The sequence below is a fragment of the Tympanuchus pallidicinctus genome, unplaced genomic scaffold (genome assembly GCF_026119805.1).
Source record: "Tympanuchus pallidicinctus isolate F22 unplaced genomic scaffold, pur_lepc_1.0 scaffold2, whole genome shotgun sequence".
Taxonomy (NCBI): Eukaryota; Metazoa; Chordata; class Aves; order Galliformes; family Phasianidae; genus Tympanuchus; species Tympanuchus pallidicinctus.
Window position 1 is genome coordinate 13068912 of NW_026294721.1, and position 22139 is coordinate 13091050.

The 22139-nt window shown below is 35.6% G+C and overlaps 2 protein-coding genes across 8 annotated transcripts in view; both read right to left on the bottom strand.

The window, feature by feature from the left end:
• The window catches only part of BOD1L1 (biorientation of chromosomes in cell division 1 like 1), an 823932-nt gene that overhangs the window by 703800 nt on the left and 97993 nt on the right, over positions 1-22139 (bottom strand). The gene's annotated exons all lie outside the window — the stretch shown is intronic.
• The window catches only part of RAB28 (RAB28, member RAS oncogene family), a 61062-nt gene that overhangs the window by 9402 nt on the left and 29521 nt on the right, over positions 1-22139 (bottom strand). For all 4 annotated transcript variants that reach the window (XR_008206389.1, XM_052681679.1, XM_052681680.1 and 1 more), the window contains exon 5: positions 1925-2028. Coding sequence is in view for 3 of the 4 variants with exons in the window: in XM_052681679.1 (XP_052537639.1) it covers positions 1925-2028 (104 nt within the window). In the remaining variant the exon portion in view is untranslated. The remainder of the gene's footprint in view (positions 1-1924; positions 2029-22139) is intronic.

The following is a 22139-nucleotide window of genomic DNA, read 5'->3' on the forward strand; positions in this document are numbered from 1 at the left end:
ACTGACAAGCTGCATCTTATGCTCTGAGTGGCTGTGCAACTGAGCACAAAGGCTAGCCTGCCAGCCTACAGTGCTTTTCACCATACAGCTGCCACTCCAGAAGGTAAGGCCTGTGGAAGCATCAATCATTTTCAAGGAAAAATTAAAATAGATAAACAAACAAATAAATAAAAACATTTTTTTCTTCCAGCTCAGCTGGAAGCTGAAAACAAGTGAGTGGCAAAACAAACAAGCCACTGTCACTTCCAAAATCACCTTACTTTCTCTGATCTACTTGGTCTACTATCAGCCTACTGTACTAACACCCATAGAGCAAGGAAATGGGCAGACCTTTTTCAGAGACCTGCCCAACCAAGCTCTGCGCTGTAATGAACCGATCACCTGCGGTGTTGAAGTTCTGTGCACAAAGCACCAGGTGGGAGCTCAGTGCTCTGGTTATGCAGCTCAACGGAGAGTACGACAGTTACGCTACTGTAAATCTTTCATGAAGTTTAATGCTCCTCTAAGGAGACATTCAGATTTTTCTATGTATATAAAATTATCTTTTGCAAATGAAAGATCTGAGGTAAACAAAACAAATCACTTCATCCACCTTAATTGAGCATGTAAGACTCCTCTAATCTATACCCACAGCAGCCACGGAAGGCCTCTCCCTAAATCACTGTCCAGAATAAACACCCTGTCTTCCCTGCACAACTACCCAAATACATGAACTGCAGTAACAGTGGAAAGAGTTAATTCAAACCTATACCGAAACTAAAAATGAACTACTGTAAACTATTCTTCATACCTTCTTTTGTCAGTAGGTATTTAAACAGAAAGTTCTGGTTAATGCTTTTAGGTTCGTTCTGATTTACTTTTGTTTTTAAACAGTAAGTTAAAAAAAGTACAATTAGCATATACAGTGGGATGCTGCTGTAATTCATGAATTACATCACCAATTAAAAAGACATCATAAAGATTCCTTCTTAATTTGTAATGTTAACTACATCCATCTTATAAAAACTACTACTTTACCACAAAATGTTTGTCTCCTTGAGAAAGGAACACATTTCATCACATGCAAACTTCACTGCATGAAGTATTATAAAATTTGTCTTCTCTTTCTAACATAAGAAAAACATTTTCAGACTTTAAACAAAAAATTCCTGCCAAAGATTTAATACAAACTCTAAGGAGAATCAGGATTCACTGCATTTGTATCAGCAGTATAACACAATAATTACACAAATTATAAAATCTGGCAGTCCACTGTAAAAGTAATTGAGCTTTCACCAAATATCTTTAAACAACCAGTGATGCCATTTGTGTTACAGAATTATGCTTCCATATAATTGGACACGGCCTTACTGTTCAGTAATACTCAAATAAAGTAAGCTATGTTGCCCGTGTAAGACAAAGACAGACTTATGTTTTTAACAGGAATAACACAGTCATTAAGTATGTGATAGAAGTCAAGAAAAACAATACAATGTGATTTCATCTGAATCAGTCAACTAAAAGAGAACCTTTTTTTCCACACACTTCCAACTAAAACAAGTATCTAAATTAGGTCTGAAATAAATGATCATTCTAAAATATGCTCGGTAAAGCATTAGGAATACCAGAAAGTTCAAGTTTAAATGGACCCGCAGAGAGAACATCTTCTGGCTCAGAACCCACATTAAAAATTTTGATTGTAACAGGATCTTGTGAATTTATCAACTGTTAAAAGTTTGTGTTGATGCTCTGTAGATGAGACTGCACCTGGAAAAAAGGGTGACAGCAGAGATCCAACAGGCCTCATTTCTCATGATGTATAAACGGGAGTACCTCTACACTAAGATCTATACCTCAACCCAAAGCAAATAAGAAGACACTGTAATTAATAAAGAACATATACATTCACAGAAAGATCAATACAGAGTTTATTTTTCTTACTTACAGAATCTCCTGTCTTGGCTGACACAAAATGGCTACTGAAATTGTTTTCCTGACAAAATCGCTGATGTTTATCAACTTTCACTGTGCGCATATGCTCCAAGTCAACTAGAAACAAGTGGGAAAAAAAGATTACTACAGAGTAACAAAGAGAGTATAGAGTACCCTTATGTAGTTATCTGTCTTAGAAAACTCATTCACTGGAAATACATCAGATGTCATCTTATTCTTTGCAGAGGTATGCAAATGCCAGTTTCTTTTTTATAATCGCATGTGAAAAATACATTGTGCATATTTCTGGACTCACACAGGCAATTGGTAACAACTTTCCCACTAACTACATGCAGAAAAACAATCTGAGGATTAAATTTTGTGGAGTTTTTTTTTTGTTAGTTAATTTGTTTTGTTTTTAACAAGTATGATGTATAATGATAGTCCAGCATAAACTAGAGAGACAGAGTTCACAAAGTACATCTGAAATGAGTTGGAAATAACTTTACTGCAGAACACAGTAGAGCAAAAACATTCACTATAATAAAAAAAATGAACTGAATAAAAACATTAATGGTTAGTTATTTTATATGAAGTCTTCAATTCCTCGTGCTAGCGCATTTTCATTTTTAGCATTTTATAACCACTGGAAGCAAAGCAAAGCTTTCAAATGGTATTTTATGTTAGAAAGCACTCATTGCCTACAACACAACATGGAGCTCAAGTCTTGCACAGGTTTTATTGTGCACATTCCAGCTTATCCAAATCTGATCCTAAGGTAACTGGAAACTATATTGAAAAGTTTCTCTTTTTATTGCATTACAGTTCCTATAAGGGTGTTGACTCTCTGCCGTCAAATTATAAGGCAAATATATTCAGAAGGATTTAAGGACAACCAGGCTCTTTGAGTCAATACAGGAAAAAAAAACTTAAACTGATTTCCTGAGGAAGGGACCCAACTGACTTGTAAAAACTTGTAAATTTGCAAATCTAGTAAGCCTGCATAATAGTGTCATTTGATTATCAGCTGAAAAAAAAGCTCTCATACTACATAAAAGGCTTTATTTTAAAATGATATTGGAGGTCTTTAATTTTTAGGCTCTGGAGATTTTCTCTTGGAGATTTTTAGTCTAACAGGGGATTCCTACACCCCATTTATACTGCTTACTTTGGTTAATGTGGAGTTTTTGCCACATATTACTGTTCCTCACACATCAGTAAGGCCTTGTTTATAAGAACAGGCCTAAAATCATCCAGTTACCACAGGCATTAATTTGTGAAGGACTAAAATACTAAGCTATTAACGCTAACGTTTGTAGTACAGTACATCATATTAAATGTAGAATATACAGTTTTACAAAAAATAGGAAGAACAAATGCATTTATTAGGATAAATCCCAAAGTAGATAAAAAGCCTCATACAGTCTATATAACAGTTGTTTAACTTCTTTCTCTTAAAAATAACTACCAGGAGAGAGCCTCTGTTGAAATGCTTTTAAGAATAAAAAAACACAGCATACTCTCCAACCGATATGACTATTAGCTATTAATTTTACTCTTCATATATTAGCTGTAAGTGCAGCCTGGAAAACTCAACATTACTGAGATTACTCTTTGGGGGAAAAAAGAAATCTAAATATTTCCTTTATTTTTATTTAACAATATTTTAAAGGAACCTTAACTATACCTCTGTATTGAAACTTCAAGCCTACACACGATTACAATTAAAAAGTCAACCACTGATCATATTTACACCACATCTCTGTTAACACACATAGTTACGTAAGCCCCTAAACACAAGCTCACAAGTAACAATTTCTCCAAATCTCTCATTCCCAAGAAGAAAAGAACAGAGGTCATAGGAACACACAAGCATACAAAAGTTAAATGAATTTTCAAGAAGAAAACGTTCTGCCTTGTAAGAAATCATATCCCAAAATGCTTCTTATTTTCTATTTGAGGAAATATTAAGAATAAAATATGGTCAGTGGAGAAATGAAAAGCATGCAAGATCCCAGAATTTAACAGACCAGAAGTAAAAATCAGGGTAAAACTGTGTTTCCGAAATTTGTACAACTCTTAGTTCCTCTTCCCATTTAGGAGTGTTTCATCCCATGGCTTCTGAATTCTGGGCAGTCTGCAGCAAACTGTGCAGATACTGTTCCAGAAGATAACTGCCAGGTAAATGTCCTTATGCGTGCACTCAGCTCACAGTAAACACAAGGCAATTCATGTTACAAGCATTAGCCCTCAATGAAAGAGGGCACAGTTTTAGTGCAAGAAAAAGATTTCAAGTGTTAATAGATATTTAATCACAAAAAGTTGCAAGGCACAATCATAGGCACTTACTGAAAATCAGCTAAAATGCAGCAAATAACCCTCTAGTTCTTTTTCAATTACTTTATTTTTATTTCTTTGAACATCTGATATTGGTCAGTAGAATATGCAGAACTCATAGCTAACAGGATATAACTCTTGTCTAGCTTTTACTTAGACATGTTAGAGAAAAGACTTTAGGAAGGATCTTGAGGAGAAAACTTATTTTCTAAATAGGTGTTTATAAGAACTGTAAGGAAGAAAAAAAAAACTCATAGCTGGCCAACGTGGGCTGGTACGATGAATCACTCAGCAGCAGGAATAGGTGTCTTTGGGATGAAGGATGATACAAGGATGTACTTAAGCCATGAAAAGCTTAAAGGCAAAGACAAATAACTTTTGGCTAGAAAGAAGAGAATGATACATAAATACAGTATGATTTTACAAACCAGGAAAATGATTTTGCTGAATAGTCTAAATGACTAGATAACATTGTGCTTGCCAATAAAAAGGAATTTCAGCAATTACGATGCAAAAGATGAACATTTTAACCATGGTAATGATTAAGATAGGCCATACCTAATGAAGGTCACGAAAAAAGATTTGGACTTGTATCAAACACAAACATTTAGAGAAAGACCAGAAGAGACGGACATTTCCACACCAGACTGTTCAGTCACCCTGCTCATCTGAAGCAAATTAGGAAGATGACAATAGCAGGAGGAAATTAATAGCTCTGTTTTTACCAAGGATAATTTAAGTTGATGACTAGAAACCACAAAGAGACGTCAAAAGGAGACGCAAGGATTTTGTTTGCAAAGGAAAAACAACTTGAACTAATCATAAATAGTGAGATCCTAAAATACACAAACATTACAAATTGTTACTTAGGTTCAAGTGCTTGCCTACAAATTGTGCTATCTTTATTAATAAATAATGCTTTTCTGCTCTTTAAAAGCTAAAGCAAGACCCAAATGGATAAGTTTTACAGTATGTAGCAAGAATATTTATTTGATCTTCAAGCTTGTTTGGTGGGAAGAGTCACTTCAACTGAGGCTAGCAAAATAATTGTGGCTTCTCAAGTAACAGATCTACATGTGTAGTATGTACAAATACGTATATAATATATTTATTATATAAATATATCTGCACAACAAAAATAGACTGGAAATTCATGGATTACTTCCACCTAGCCTGGGAGATGCAAATGAAACTCTCCCCTCAAGAAGAAACTAGAACAGATCAGTGTCTGCTGCAGCAAGTGATGAGGCTTGCTATAAGACTTGCTTTTCACAAAGTCTGGAGAGTTCCATCTTGATCCGTAGGAGACTAAGCATAGATCGAGAAAGGTGAAAAAAGGAGAGTCTGGATCTCCCTCTCTTAGAAGTCCAAATGCTCCGTCCAAAGCATTGCTGAAGGCATGAAAAGAAGGAGGTAAGAAGAAAACTGCAGAATCTATATCAGGAAGAAAGTCAAAGAATATCACAGTCACCTCTGTTTAGCAAGTGACAATTCAAAGATGACAAGGACAAAATCGTGGGCTTAAACTGAGACTAGAGAGATTGGATTGGCTCACATCTTCATGTGGCTGCAAAAGTATTTTTTCATCATTCTTCGAACTACTGATATACATTGCTTAATTGCAGTGAAAAGCTGATAGACAGTGCTGCATTAAAGAGGAAAGAAAACAGTAGATGAGTATTTTAAACAATGATCTGAAAGGCTAGGCTATCTGACTGGTAAAAATTCTGAGCAAGCTATTGAGACAGTATAAGTAATCAACTGTAAGTCACATTCCTGTATAACTTTACATGAGAAATTAGGAGTAAGCCACAGACATTTTAGCTTTTGGTTAGCAGTGAGGGAATGCAAGGACACTAGGAAGTGGGTGATTTACAGTCTCCACTACACATAGCCATTCAACAGCAGTTTAGTCTCAGTCGAAATGTTCTGCTATTTTTGTCTTGGGATTCTCAAACTATTAATGCTAAATAAACACCAAATTTACTTATCTTATGCTGTTTAACCATATGTATTATTCCTCTAAAATAACAGAGGCTTGCAAAAAGTCTCTGCCAGTGAGTGGATCCATAATAGTTTGGCATACTATGTTTCCATGATTTCCATTTCAATACAACATACAGGTGAAAAACCAGTAGCCAGGCAATGTAAGCACTTGTTTATTTCACCCTTTCCATTAAGTGAACTACCACAAATACAATTAATTCACTAGAATCACTTCATGTAATAAAATATGATACCAAATCCCAGAGCTGTTTTGCCTTTAAATTATGGTAAGAATAAATATGTGTAACAATAGTTATAACTCAACTGGGACAGACAAGAAGCTACTAAGTACTTTAAAGTATCATTAATCAGTGAAATGATGAATGTTCTGGTTTCATCACCTTTCAAAATGGCAGAAATCTAACAGTCACTCACTTTGATTTGAATGTTACCTAAACAAATAATCGCACATACTCTAAAAGACACCAGAACATCATTTATGCAGAATGTAAAGGCTGCCACTTGTGCTATGTGTGTGCCTTTCCCACAGGACTGCCACTGTCTTCCTTCACAACATCATTAGAGAATAGTTTCATTTAAATACAGTGTTTTTAAAGTCAGAAAGCATTGATTTTTGCAATAATCTTTCAGGTAGTTCTGGAAGAAAAACAAATACATAACTAGAACAGATACTAACAAGCAGCTGAAAAAATAGTGGCAGTACTTGTTCAGAATGTTACAAACAGCTAAGTGGCATGCATAATGCATGCTAAGCAAGTTTGAATGTAGCAGTTTGCTGGCTTTTCTGCCGGATTGTGAGATTACATTTAAAAACTGTAATGCACTATAAGGTTATTTTACTATTCCAATGATAACTAATCTAGCCATTTGCTAAAGCATCAGTATGAAAAGAAACTTTGAAGATATAGCTGAGTGATTCAGTAAAAGGATGCCTCTCCACCCAAAATTGAGTCTTTCAAAACTTCCAAGTGTAACAGGGCAACCTGTTCTAAAGGGCCAGTTCTTCGCTGAGGCTGAAATTACTGGTTGATATTTACTGCATTTATACTAAACTCTGTATTAACATAAATGAATTCAAAACTGCCTTGCTTCATAATTATCACACATATTGTAACTTTCATATTTTAAGATAATTAAGGGTAGTTTGAAAGTTATGAGTAAACATCTATACTAATCTATGGTAGTGCACAAAAATATATTCTTTTACAGTATGCTATGAAAAACGAAATACAAATCTTTCTGCAAAGTATTTGCAGCTGTTCACACAAGGTATACAATTACATAATGTTTAAATAATGAGCTATCACGATTAGCCCACACAGACATGACAAGTAAAATGCTTTAATAATTTATTAATTTGATTTACATGTGCTTAGAATTATGTACATACTTTCCCTTCTGAAAATACTCCAGGGTCATAAAAAAGGGGACTGTATATGGTGAATTTTTCATCCTATTTTTGTTATAATTAAAGCCTCACTTCTTAAGAACAAACCTAGTTTGAGCACCTGAAAACCTAACACAGCCATGAAGACAACATTTATTGTCTTCATGCAGCACCTCTGCTCAACAAGCTGTCAGTTTAACTGCAGTGTGAAGCCAGCTTCACCTGTGCAAAAGCAGAACTGTCTGAAGAGGGGAATAGAAAGGAGATTTCTGTAAGATTTTATTCCAAAGAATAAAACAGAAATCCTGATTCGCACTGCGAGCAGCTCTGGCCATGAAGAGCCCCTCTCAGGCCTCCTCTGCCATAAGCAATATTACCCAGCTTCTCTTCTAGTACTGCCATCATTCCAAAGAAAATAGGGAAAAAAGCAACAAAAACCCTCCCCAGCTTTTTATTGCACAGCTTACCTACAGTAACCTACTGCTCTCCCATTGAAGGATGGAGCTAGTTAATTGAGCCTTCATTTTCCATGAATATTTAAATAGATTACTTAGAACTTCAAGCAAGAGCACTTTCATTTTCTAATTAGACACAAAAGCTCTTTCTGTATAAATAATAAAATTATCTGATATAATATTTCTGATCTTATTACTAATAATGACTAATTTCATAACTGATACAATACTATAAGAACTAGAATTATGCAGAAATTATAATAAATTCAATTCATCTGACAAATTGCAATGAGTCTGCAGTACTATCAAACGTAAACAGTTTAAGATCTAGTTTTATTAAAAATCAGTTTTGACTTGCTACTTTCCAATTAATTTTGCACACAGTTTTCAAGAAATTCAAGCATAAATGCCAGAGTGCAAACTGCAACTTTTTGTAGCTAAATTTTTTTAGTACTTCCAAGCTTTTTCTCACACTAAAATTGTATAGCTGCCAAAAAAAGAAAACTCTTTCATGGAAGTCTGAAAACTATACCACGACTCTGATTTAAGGAAGCTCAACAAAATATAAATATAGTTCCAAGTACAGATTTTCTCAGTAATTTTTTTAGGTTATCAAGAAAACATCTAGAGTGTTGTTCTGGTTATACTCATGTCAGACAAACTACATGTCACATTAACTACCTCCAGGAAGTTATTCCAAACACAAAATAAACTGTTTATGCCCCTTCTCAGATAGATAGCATGACAGATTGTTATTAGTTGAAGACAGATGAAATACATTAATTTGATTGCAAGCATGTGTTTACTTTCTCACTGTCATGTACACTCTGCTGCTGATTCTTCCCTATGAGGATGTAGTAACAAATCACATGTTATATTAGAAGACTTGCTAAGGGAGAATAATAATAGCTGGTGCTGCACTTTAATACTTAAAACACTATACTTAACATTTCCAGCTATAACAGGAAATCGCTGGTTCCAGAAAGCAGGAAAAAAAAAAAAAAAAAGCTTAAAAACTTGTGATTTACACAAAGCATCTTAACGCTTCCTCCTATAAAAAACTAAAATTATCAACAAATATGTTTGTAAATTACTGAAGAAAAATATAACCTTATAAGCGCCAAAGACATGTCCAGAGCTCTTGCAAAACCAAAACAGAAATTTCTACAGAGACAAGATAAAGAATATATGCTCAACATGGGGAAAATAACGTGGACAACTTCCAAGTCTCCTCAGTTAAAAGCACAACAGCATCTTGCCCTTGAAGTGAGGTTTGCCTGTTTTCACATATGCCTCCTATGGGCCTCCATTTATTTCTACAGAACCTAAATTCTCTTTCCTCTCAAAGAACAACAAAGGCTAAAGATGTGTAATGAGCTTCTTAGCATAAGGGCAAATCACACAGCAAAATCAGGTCAACAATTCTAACATCTTTTCTAATTACTAAGTAATAGGAAAGAATGCATTATATAGCATTATAAGTTCTCTTTGATTTATATTTAAAGTGGAAGATCTTGTCTTTATATTAAGATTCCTACATAAAAATATGCTATATTAATTGAGACTTTAGAACACTGGTAAACAATAAAGGACAACAGCATTTTTTCCTAAGGCTCAAAAAGGTTAATTGGATTAACAGCTCCAAGATTTAAAACAGATTGCAGCACACTGAGACAATGGGACAGGATCCTCACCTAACAATAAGCATGTATAGCGTTTGGTAGATGACAGATCATTTTTAAAGAAGATATGTTAATCTTTGCAAATGCAAACAGCAGGCATCTTTTCATACCAAAGTAAAAAATTTTTTGAAGGAGAGGGGGAAGAAAAAAAAATTAAACACCCAAGTTTCTTCTCAAAGCTAAGATGACAGATGAATGATTTACACAGCTTGAAGAGACAGTTAAATAGAATTAAAAAATATTTTTTTCTCAGCTAGACATTTCCCATTTTCATTTTTCAATAAATTCTTGGCAGAAATTTTTGCCACCATTTATCATTTGACTGAACAGAGTAAGATTGCACTGATAGCCACTACGTGATCCCCTATGTTAAGCACTTATCATCCTCATCCTTAGCCCTAATGTATATGCTTTTGGAAACAAGGAAAATAGCAAAAAGTATACTATGAAAAAAACAAACAATACTATAAGGTAACTTAATTTATCTTGCAAATAAAACATACTTATAACAACTCTTTTTTTGCTTTATTTTCCTTTCTTTATGAAAGGCTATCACTACAGCATAAAAAGCAAGAGAGGAGGAGGAGAAGTGCGTTTTGAAGCCATCTGCTTACCCTGCAACTCAAGTGACTATGCACCCTGAAGATACATCTGTACTGCAGACAGAACTATCACAAAAAGAGGAGCCAATTAACTTTAAATGCATTAATCCGGGCACAAGAAGCATAGATGTTGCAGCACAGACCTCTGTGCAGATTAATTTACCATGTATCTCTGTTTACTGTCTGCAGTATACATATCTATATAAACATGCCTTTAGGGTAAGCTTCACACTTCAAGTGGGAACGTGAATGAAAAAAGATGAAATGCTTTTTCTGCACAGTGTTACGGAGTTTGATCAGCCTGGTGTGTGCAGATGAATGCCTTTCTTTCTCAAAAGCATCATCTCACAGGGCTTTAATGCTGTTTAAGTTCACACTTTGGGTTAATGAAGATTTTACCTTCTGCAAAGAAACGTGTGCTGAGATTATAAATTACTCCTGAAGTAAGACTGTTTGCTCACTACTGCTTTTTATCTAGCCAGTCAGATTCTGGCCCAGCCCTTATCATTTATAAGTACTTTGCAATTACAGATAGTTTGCTGCCTAATTCTTTTCCGAGTAAATTAGGCAAACACTATTCTTATTTTTACAAATGAAAAATGAAACATGAATGAAAAAATAAACATAAAGCCTTGCCTAAGATCACATGAAGTTTCACTGAAGCATTTTACTTCACAGAAGCAATTTTACTGCTTTACACACTGAACTGACTTTCATCTTCTTTAACACATGCGTTCAGGCTTCCTAACCCTTGTGCCAATGAAGACTGTAACAGCAATTAGGTTTTCTTCCTTTTTAAGTTAATGCTGTTAATTTGGACTCAAGTGTCTTTACAAATTGCTATATCCTTACGATGAGAGAGGAGCCATACCAGGAGAACACCTCCAACTGATTTTCCTTACTGTATCAACCCGGTGATATAACCACTGGGCAGTCACAATGACCAGCACTGTACTCAAATGCAGCTGGGAATGACCTATTTACTAAATAAAGCTGAGAAAGCAAAACAAATCAACTTATAGCCAAACATACCACAACTGAGGATGCCCAGCAACAATACTGGGTATGCAAGTTGCCTCCAGCCCACCCTGATACACTGGCACTAGACAATGAAATATCAAATACAATTAGTAGTGACACAGTAAAGCATTATGGAGACCATCTCAGAGACGTGGCAATGCTGTTAATTAAGCACTGAAACTCAACTAAAACACAAATAAAAAAAGTGTAATAATCATTTCATATTTGTGAAACTCCAGCTGCAGTATTTCTTCTCACTTCTCACTTCCTTCTTAGGAAGTTGCTACAAGTAATGAATACATTTCATTTGTTTTGTACCAGCATCCTTCATAACAACAGTAACTAAGGGTAAACACTCAAAAATCAAGCTGCCAATGGTACTTCATTTTTCTAATTGCTAGTGTTTCAGCAATATTATGAAGAAAAGGTTATGCCATTTAGAATCTATATTTTCTCTCACAAACATAACACTGCCCTTTACAGAACAACATACAGTAAGTATGCTATTTGATCATAGTTTTGTAAGAAAATGTTAACATGATGACAACTGCAATATGCATTTTTAAAGTGTTCATATGAACTCTGAGCAAATTAATTTCATTGTGCTGTGTGAAGAAAAGCATGTTCCTCTTCAGATAACATTTTGGTAATAGTTTCCAAACCTTCCTATACTGAACTTTAATAACTGATGCAAGCATTATGAAACAAAAGTTACTGGTAGAAAAATAATAACAGACTTTTCTTCCAATTCCAAGAAAATTTTTGATTCAGAATTACTGATACAACAGAAATAAATGAATTTATTTATGAGAAATTAATGGATTTCAATTTTTTTCCATAAACTACTGTCCTTTTTTTGTAATATAAATATAAAAGCATTTTAAAAATCTGATTTTTTCATTAGATTAGATAGAGATGTTCTACGTCCTGGTTTAATTTAACATTTTCATTAACAACAGAACATAGAAAATCTATCACTGCACTATGATTACTGAAATTCAAATCTGAGTGATCTCTTTTTACATGTTCTTCAATACCTTAACTAAGACATGAAGTTGTAATGTAGCAAACATTCAGAAGATGGTGCTAGTCCAATATATCTGCAAGCCACAGATGGATCAGCCTGTCTTCATCTCTCAAAAATTTTAACCAATTCCGATGCACCTACCACCTCATCAAAGAATTTACCCATGTCAGGAAAAGGTATGGTCACCTTTACTTAAATGCTAAGACCAAATCACTTCATCAGTCTAAAATTCAAAAGATTTAGTGGATTGACAAATATAAAATAAATTTGTCATTTCATAAATAGAGGATTTTAAGAAGACTCACAGCTGCAGTCATTTTCATCTATCTTTTACAGGCAGCAACAAGAGCTTCTTGCCATAGCTTCAAGGCATACCAGTGCCAGCACCAAAGCTCTAAAAGTATTGCTATCTCATTCCTGGTTGTTCATTCCCACCTTCATGCCACAAGGCACTATTTGCTCCTCACCTGCTTAGGAGGCCATGCAGCTCATATGAGATTACAAAGCTCAGTAAGCTGATCCACGATAAAAATAGCTGCTTCCTTTTTGCTACATTCTTTTTAACCCAGCTCAAGCCACCACTCTGATTTTCCACAGGGTAAGAGTGGTAACTTCAAGCTGTAAACTGGCTTCATCTCAAAACCTACCATCATGAAACTACAGCCTCTGGGAGCACTGGGGGGCTGAATCCCTGTCAGCATTCAGAAGGGCAGACAAATTAGAGTCAGTCTCACTTCTGAATATGGAAAAGTAAATCATATAAAAATAAAATTATAACAATTTTATTATAACAAAGTTATTGAAAATGCATGTTCTTCTTATAAGGAGATTAGATGCAGTTTATAATTATATGGTTGGGTTTTCTTGCATTACACTGAAGTGTCTGATACATTTGTACTCGTGTCTGTGCTTAATCATGCTACAGCATCTTGTAAACTAGGTATAGTTGGACAAGTCATTTCTTCCAAAAACAGGACATCCTGACATACTACAACATCAAGCAAAGAGCTTTATCCTTTATATAGCAGTTCCTGGAACAGTTATCTTTAAAGAATGCATAGGAACATATCTCAAAATAATATAACTCACAAAGCCATGGAAATGAGCCATAAAAATCTTCTTGTTCCTATAAAAAGCATTTACCTAATAAATAATACCTCCTCACAGGATCCACTCCAATATTCTCAATCAATCTATACACTCCATTTCTACTGGAATACTTCTGTTGATTTCTTATCAAACAGCCATGTAATAAAGCTGGCTCCCCTCTTAGGTGTGACGCTTTCATCTGATGCTCTCAATTACCTACTCCTAACACAGCCAGCCCAGGTCACTTCCAGGGCCCTTCCATGCCTGACTTCACTTCTGATTCTAGAAGATGAAATAATGGATTGGAGACACTTTGGGTTTCTGCTACAGACAGACCCCTTTGGGAGCTCTCCCACAACAAAAATTATAAGTGAACATGAAGTCATTCACCGGGATATAAAAACAAGCCTTAAATGTTCAAAGATCAGGCCAAGTCAGTATTATTGTTATTATAATAAAACTCCAGCATTAAGCAATTTCAGACATCACTTCAGTTCTTCTTCCAAACTTTTTCCAGTGTAGATGCAAGATTGGCACATATTTGAGTGAAATTACTCAGTTACTAGGCAATTTATTACTGCTTAACTGTTCCATGTGTATCAAATCCTCTTTGACAGCAGCCCAGCTTTTCTTCCATTTGGAAGCTTTTGTAAGTAATTATTACCAAGCCAAACAGTTTTCAACTGGCAGTTAAAAAATTAATAGTACAACTCAACTTTGTAGTAAATTAGATTTTATAAGAAAAAAGACTGCTTAGAAAATATAACATACTTTGATTACAACAAAAGGAGGAAATAAGTTTACTATCAGTAAAGACTTTATTAGCTATTTTTTAAACTGACCAAGAACTGAATTCAGATTATATTCAACAATACAGCAGTTTCAAACCAAACGGTAGAAGACTGTATAAATCTTTCCCACTTGCCACCTCACATATTTTAATATCACTAGTCAGTCAATGAGGTTAAAACAAAGAATTTCTTTCAATATATCTCTCAATAAGAGATTAATGAGGGTACATGAAATCTGTTCTCATCTCAAGTGGAACAAGCACATAACTTTGTCAAAAAGAAACGTCATGGCGTGAACTCTTTGGTCCAAAAGTTCATTAACATAACCAAAAACTAGAACTGACTGAGATATTAACGAAAGATATTAAAGCTGTTCTATATTTGTATCTGCTTTTTCTCCATAAAATTAAAGATATCAATTAGTTGATAGATTGAAACAGAATACGCTAATATTGTCATTCCACAGTATTAACCAGTTTCAGCTGAGCAAGTGGAAACAGCTCATAAAGGTATCTCCAAATGACTGAAGGAAACTGTTCAACTCTTAAAAAAAAAAAACAAACCTATGTGATACATGAACAATTCAAAGATATAAGAAGAATACTCCTATTGTTAAAGATCTAACAAATTAGTGTCTACACCCTTAGAGCTGCTCTGGCCACTTGGCTGTACAAAGCAATCCAATTCCTTCAGACTCTTCTACTCCTCGGCAAAAAACTCACTTAAAGAAATGTTCAGTGGAAGAGGATGGCCTGAAATTAGGATCAGAAGAAGTAATCATTTCTTCAGCACTTTAATTGCAAGTTAAAATGGATGGTCCTGGTTTTCTCTCAGCTGCTGGCTGAGCACATGCAAACCTTTTCTTGTGACAGCACCACCACAGTATAAAATAAATCCATGAGTTTGTCAAATAAGGATTGTTCCCTTTGCTTCATTCAGTTGAGGCTGGATCAATGAACTGAACCCTCGGTGAAGTACTACTTTTGGCAAAAGCAAAACTGGGTTAGATCAATTGTGAAACCACCTTCTCAGAGTGCGAGTGCAGGGAGACACTGAGAGCGCTTGGATTTGGACACATGTATACACTCAACTTTTTTTTTTTTTTTTTTTTTTTTTAAACCAATAATTACTTGAATTTAAAAATATTAAGCAAGCAAGTTAAGGTTCAACTGAGACTTCTTTTGCAAGTTTGTTTTGTTTTGTTTTTTTTCCTCCTAAAGCCAAAGAGGATTTTAAGAGTTTCTACTTCATTCAATTTTTACTGAAGTTAGGAAAAAGCGATCAGCTACATCTGACTTACAGTGGAATTTAGATGTGGAAAGTGTTTTTCCGTATTATTTGGTTAATCACAACATCAAATCATTCTTTGCTTACACCCAATCTACTTATTGTACTTAGGAGCTCTCAAGGACAAACTACTTCCCTTGCTAGGTGTGAAAAGGAAGAGGAGAATATGAGTCAAGAAGTTAACATCTTGGAGTTAGGTAATCCCAAGATATTATCTATTAAAATTTTAGCATAGCCCCGATGATTTCTTAGTTTCTTTGTGACTTAACACACTTCTTCACTTTTAAAAGTATGTTAAGAGAGCATGGGGGTTTGGCACACACAATTCCTGCAGCTTTGGCTTTAGCTAGTGGTTAAGCAGCCATGTCAAGTCACAGCCACACTGAACTTTCAACCTGAATACTGAAGGCACAATATAAGTCTGGAAATCCCAATGTAAGAGTTAACAACATAACAAAGCAACATACCTAGCCAGTATAGTGACAGCACCGCTTAGCACAGGTTACAATCTGCTGAGGTCAAAAGAAAACAGACACCTTGATTAAAAAAAAACCAAAAACACAGACACACAAAAAAAAGACAAAAAAACTCATAGCTTTGCAGAGACTAATGCTGCCCCAAGTAAAAGTCAAGAGATTTGATTAGAAACTGGTTCAGACCTCTCACCTCAGTGGCTCAGCACAAAGTCTGCTCTGTTGGACTCTCAGTTTCTACACGCACAGTCTAGGCCAGTTTAACAGTCAAAAAATCTGTTGGATTTTTCCAATTTGGATGAAAACACTCTCACACCCAGGCACATGCTCTGTATGAATACAAAGTACACAAGGACACAAGAAGCTTGAGCTACAGGAACTTATTTTCTCCCTGCACTGTATTCTGTCAGCACTGGGCATGCCTGCTCAGACAGACTGCTGTCCTAAGTCTTGGAAGATGCTGTATTGATGGCCCTGATGGTTGGACTGAATGATCTTGGAGGTCTTTTCCAACCTTGGTGATCCTATGACCTCACTCAGAAGCATACCAACTAAAGCCCAAACAGGCCCTAAGAAAACTGCCCAATCTAGTTCCAGAAATACACATACACCACTATCAGGCCACAGAGCATTTTACTCTATAGCCTCTCACCAACAGTGAAGACAAAATGTTTCTGAAGAAACTCTCTTTTCCCCTCCAAAAGCTATTTGCAGTACACTATAAGGACTGAGCAAGGAGCATTCTAAGCCTTCTCTCTTTCTTTCAAATATTCAACATCTGATAAGTTCCCTGCACATTTATGTCCAACAGGAGAATCAAATTTGATAACTCTATAGAAGAAATTCTATTACTTTAGAATGCTGCGGTCATGCACAGGACTCTAATACCTGTGAAACATAGCACCAGTGAACGACTATCCTCCTATGCTTAGACTTGGAACTCTGTGAATTTCAGTGAGCAAGATTCCTCATTAGAATCAGATGGAGACAGATGTACCTGCATGGTGGGTGGGCACTGGTGGACATCAGGCCTTCCAATCTCTCTAATGAGCAATTTCCCCAGATTCAAAGAAAAGTTTCATAAAAAGTTAAAGAGAAATGGCAAGTTGCCTCCTATTACCACCAACCCAACTGCTTGGGCTGCTGCTTTTCAGGTTTTTTTTTTTTTTTCCCCAAAGAAAATTATTGTTAAAACCATTTGGCCGAAAGTGAAGAACTATTGAAAGCTACAGTCAGACTGGCAGCTTGCTCTTAAAATTCCCCCCACCACTTTTATAAGTATCGTTTTGCTTGTGGCTTTTAACAGCTGTTCACACACTCCTAAGCTAGATGTGAACTTTTATTTTCACAAAACTAAACGGGAAGCTTTAAACAGCATCTGATTTAATTTTTTTTTAATTAAAGCGGAGGTTAAAAGGACCATGAAATGGATGATGCAGCTGTGCTTGATGCTAGGGAAAAGAATTCCAGAACAAGAAGTGAGGTAGAGTAAACATACAAAGCAACTTTCACAAAACTAAGTGCACGCTGCACTTAAGAGATTTTATTAGCTAATGGCAAGTTAACCCTATGTTTCTTCAGAAACGTTGTCAAAAATTAAGTTACATTTCTCAAATATAATAGAATTTGGCCACCTGCTCTGTTCTTGCCTCGGAACAATTCTGAAATTAATTCCAGAATGAGCGAGTTCACAGCTTGCAATTTTATTCCCAAATTCATCTTATGTAACACACTAGCAGAACTAAGCTCACTAGCATTGCCATACATTTTCTGGGTTGGTTTGCCAGTGATTTTGCCTTCCCCTGCATTTAGGTCCCTTCATAGAATAATTAAACTCTTTAAATCAGATTTGCAAATGTACTCATACGGAAAGATGCAAGCATGCCTAAGGGTACAATTTTAAGCACTGGACAACTAGGCAATGGCTAAACCACATTTGAAAATCCCATCAGACAGCTATCTACATTTTTGAGCATTGGCACAGTCATGAAAATTCTGCCCCTATAGCCTAATTACTTAATAAATGGCACCACATACATTTTTAAAGGAGAATAAAAATGTCAAGTTTTATTTTACATGTCCATGTTAAATAAAAAAGCACACAATGACAATATAATAATTCTAGATATCATCACAGTATTTAAAGGGTCTTTCCTACTCAAACACTTATGAAAAGTATAAACACAAGTTTAAGGCAGAAAATTCATAGGATTATGAAGGAAATGCCACATTAATTCTCATGGATTTATATACCCTCCTGACTGTAGCAACTCCAGATGAAATCTTTTCCAGTGCAGTAGTACATATACTGTATAAACCAGAAGACCTTAATAGTTCATCCATCAAGTTTACTCAGCCAGAGAAGCTGCTAGAATTTTTATAAGATGTCTACTATACTAAAGTATGCGTTGTAACCCATATCCTCAAAACTGGGATATCATCACAAAGAACAAAAACCTAGTGTCCACATCTGGCTGTGCAAGAAGCATGTGCAGATGATCTGTGAATGAAAAACCAACACTGAAGAGCATTCCCTTGCACCCTTACACAAGGTGTAGAGAGAATGGAGAGAATGAAGAAGTGCAGAAGAGTGAGATATAATCCAGGCGGGACAGCAGCAGCAAGTAGAGAGAGGCAAGCAGAAAACGTTAGTGATGCAGTGATGTCTTTTCCCCTCCCTTGTCCACCCACATACAAGAAACTCAAGGACAAGAAATAAAACAAATTTACAACAAATATGAAAATCTGAGCTAATCCGAACCAGGAATCTAGAAGGTTCTAATCAGGTCACAAGAAACCACACATTGGATCCCTTCTTAATGTTCCCCTGGGACATAACTTGACACTGTCTTTGATGATGCAAATCCCTAATTTCTATTGGGTTAGTTCCTCGCAGAAACCAAGACAATTTGAAAATGAAACCCAGGTCACTTGTGAAATATTTTATGCAGGTGCATATAAATTACATTTGTGCACTTAAACATAGCAAACCTCACAAACAAAAGTTCACCGCAGGGAAACATAAATATAAAGCAAATAGATCATTTATGTTGCTGAACCTTCTGTGAATGAAGCTATGCTCCAAGAACGGTGATTAATATACTGTACACTATGACAGATAAAATGATTCATAGTGAACCAATTAACAAAACATGTTTCATATTAGACAGAGCAAAAAGAAAACTCAAGTTCTGTAAGTATGGAGTGGTTACATAAGCAACTTTTTGTTTACTTGACTAGTAGTGCTGCCCTCAGCCCTACAAATATTCATAAATCACGTATTAAACTATCACTTAAATAAAGAGGCAAAAGGAACTATCAATGACCAATAAAGATCTGGCAGAAATACTGCTCCTTAATACATTAAAACAATTTGGCCAAAATTTCTGAGAAATGGATATGCCCAACACTCAGGATCACAAGATGTACCTACTCTGTAAGTGTTCAAAAGCAGATGGCACAAACAGAAAATGCCTCATTCCCATACGGTATTTCTTCGTCCAAAGAATAACAGAACTACTCTTTTTCCTTCTGTAAACAGGAAGTGCTCTCCTCAGATTAAACAACTGTAATAGCATATATGCAACCTCTCTGCCTCTGCTGATGGCAGCAGTGCTTGGCATGCTAGCAGATTATGCACCGGGTGAGAATAAAACTGTCAGCATTTCACGATGATCTTTTTGAGTTCAGTCTAACTACCAGACATGAAGCAAGAATGAGAGAGCAAAATATTATCATCACCTGTGCTGCATAGGTCAAACCTGAATATACAAAAGGGCTTATAGCTAAAATCTCTAAAATTAATCTTAGTCACACTCATATCAGAGGCAAAAGAGCACAACTGACAGTGGAACCAGGCAGTCAGTTTTGGATGTACTGTTTTGTATTTCCTGCTCAAAATAGAATCCGAAATATCTTAAAGCTTGTTGCCAGACAGCTGAGTAGTAGGACAAAAATGTATTCCATGGAAATATCACAATCAAAATATTATTAAAATATTCTTATATTATCAGTTGTTTCAAAATTAAGAGATAATGAACATTAAAGTTATTTCTGGTGACTGCTCGTGTGCAAAGATATGAAATATATTACAGTAAAACAACCAATTTCTAAGTACATTTCCATTATAGAGAACTTTGTGACCACATAAAAGGTGTTTTGCTGTCCATCTTACTCTCTAGTGACTCGCTTCCATTATTCACTGCCATGCTTTAAGTCTAAATACATGAAGGAAACTTCGGTGTTCATTCCTTGCTTCTGAAGCCAATAAGACTGGTTGGAACAAGCCAGGAGAACTGTGTACCATGGCACTGTGACATCGGTATAGTACTTACTCTTTCATGCATAGTAATTATTCTAGCAAGTGTGTAAAGCAGACAGACCCAGTTACATAAGGCCCAATGCAAGTTTTATGAACTGCAGAAAAGCGTGATTAGTATGGGGGGGAAACATGTTTCACACTTTTATTGTAAAGAACATTAGAATCTCACAGAAACTGCCAGAACAGATGTTCATAAATTGGGCCCTTAATCTACAGCACTTTCCAGGTTTTAAGCTATATCCACTGGTCTGTAGAACATATTCCTCTCTTTTTAATATAATTCTTCTGTTTAGTTTTTTTAATAAATAAGTTTATGACTTTAGTAGTGTTGCCAGCTGTTCAATTTTGATTTACTGTCAGAGTCTGCTTTAATATATAGTGGCTTTTGTGGCTTACCCATATAGATTACATTTTAAGCTTCAAGATATCACTATAAAGCAGCTGGAAAAAGTACTGGCTGTGCTCAGAAACCAGCATTATTGCTATAGTGATCAGCCACTTAAAGATGCAACAACACCAGTAACTATGCTCTAAAAACCTTTTTGATACACCATTCCCAAAATAAAACTGCAGAAGTTATTGTGAAAGCTGAAGACCTCTTGATATATATTCCTTATAAAGCCAGCCCAAGAAAATTAATAATAAGCAATTTGGCAGCATATTAGCTGGCAATGCAAAGATTTCTACAATGATCACTCTTTATTATTTCATTACATTGTTTAATTGTTCTGTGTAGCTTAAGACGACTTCTTAAATGCTTTCATGTAAACAAACAAACAAAAAAACCCTTAAGTTCAAACATCACAAAATCCAGACATTGTCAGTAATGGCTCCCGCTAGGTATCAGTAGTGCTATAGTTACTATAGCACAAAAAGAAGAGAGTGAAGAACTCAATAAATAAGTTCTAGGAAAACAGAGAACTTTCCTACATCCTGAAATCCCACTGCATTCTTTATAACTCCTGATAAAACACTCCAGTGTTTTCTAGAAAACATCTATATCTTCAGCATTGAATACTGCTCCTAAAGAACTGTCAATACTGAGAATCATTTTTAAACTCACAGACTTGCAATATAACCAGACTAGGCTTTTTTTTTTTTTTCCCTTCCATTACCTGCAAACACCAGAGTAGCCTTATTAAAGTAAAGTACCACAACAGCATTCTTAGAATTGACTGACAGATCAAAAGTGAAAACTTCTGCAACACTCTGTAATTGGACAAATGCAGAATCAGACAGACCCACTAGATTTTTTTTTTTTTTTTTTTTTGGTGATACATCATTCATAGAAGATATAAAAGGAAAAAGAAAACCAAACCAACAGAAAACAAAACCAGCCTTTATATTGTTAATTTTCTATGTGGACAGTAGAACATAAAATTTTAGAAATGATCTACTTAGCAGTCTGACCAGCAACTCCTGTGCCCTGCTCTCTTTGGATGGTGGTGGTAGTATGGCAGTAGAGGCTGAACCTCTCAACAATATTCCATTGCATGTTGTTGCTGTGTGACGGAAGGCAGCAGAAGGGCAGTCTGACAAAATGGCATCTGACATGGAAGTGTGGATGAAGCAAATGGTAGAACAGAATTCCTTCATTTGTAATAAAATGGCACCCATCGACATTCATCAACACTTGCTGAATGCTTATGGACACCAAGCAGTGGATGTGAGCACAGCGAGGTGGTGGGTGGTGCTTTTCAGCACTGGCCAACAGTGGTCACTTCTGCTGGTACAGATCATTACCAGGGTA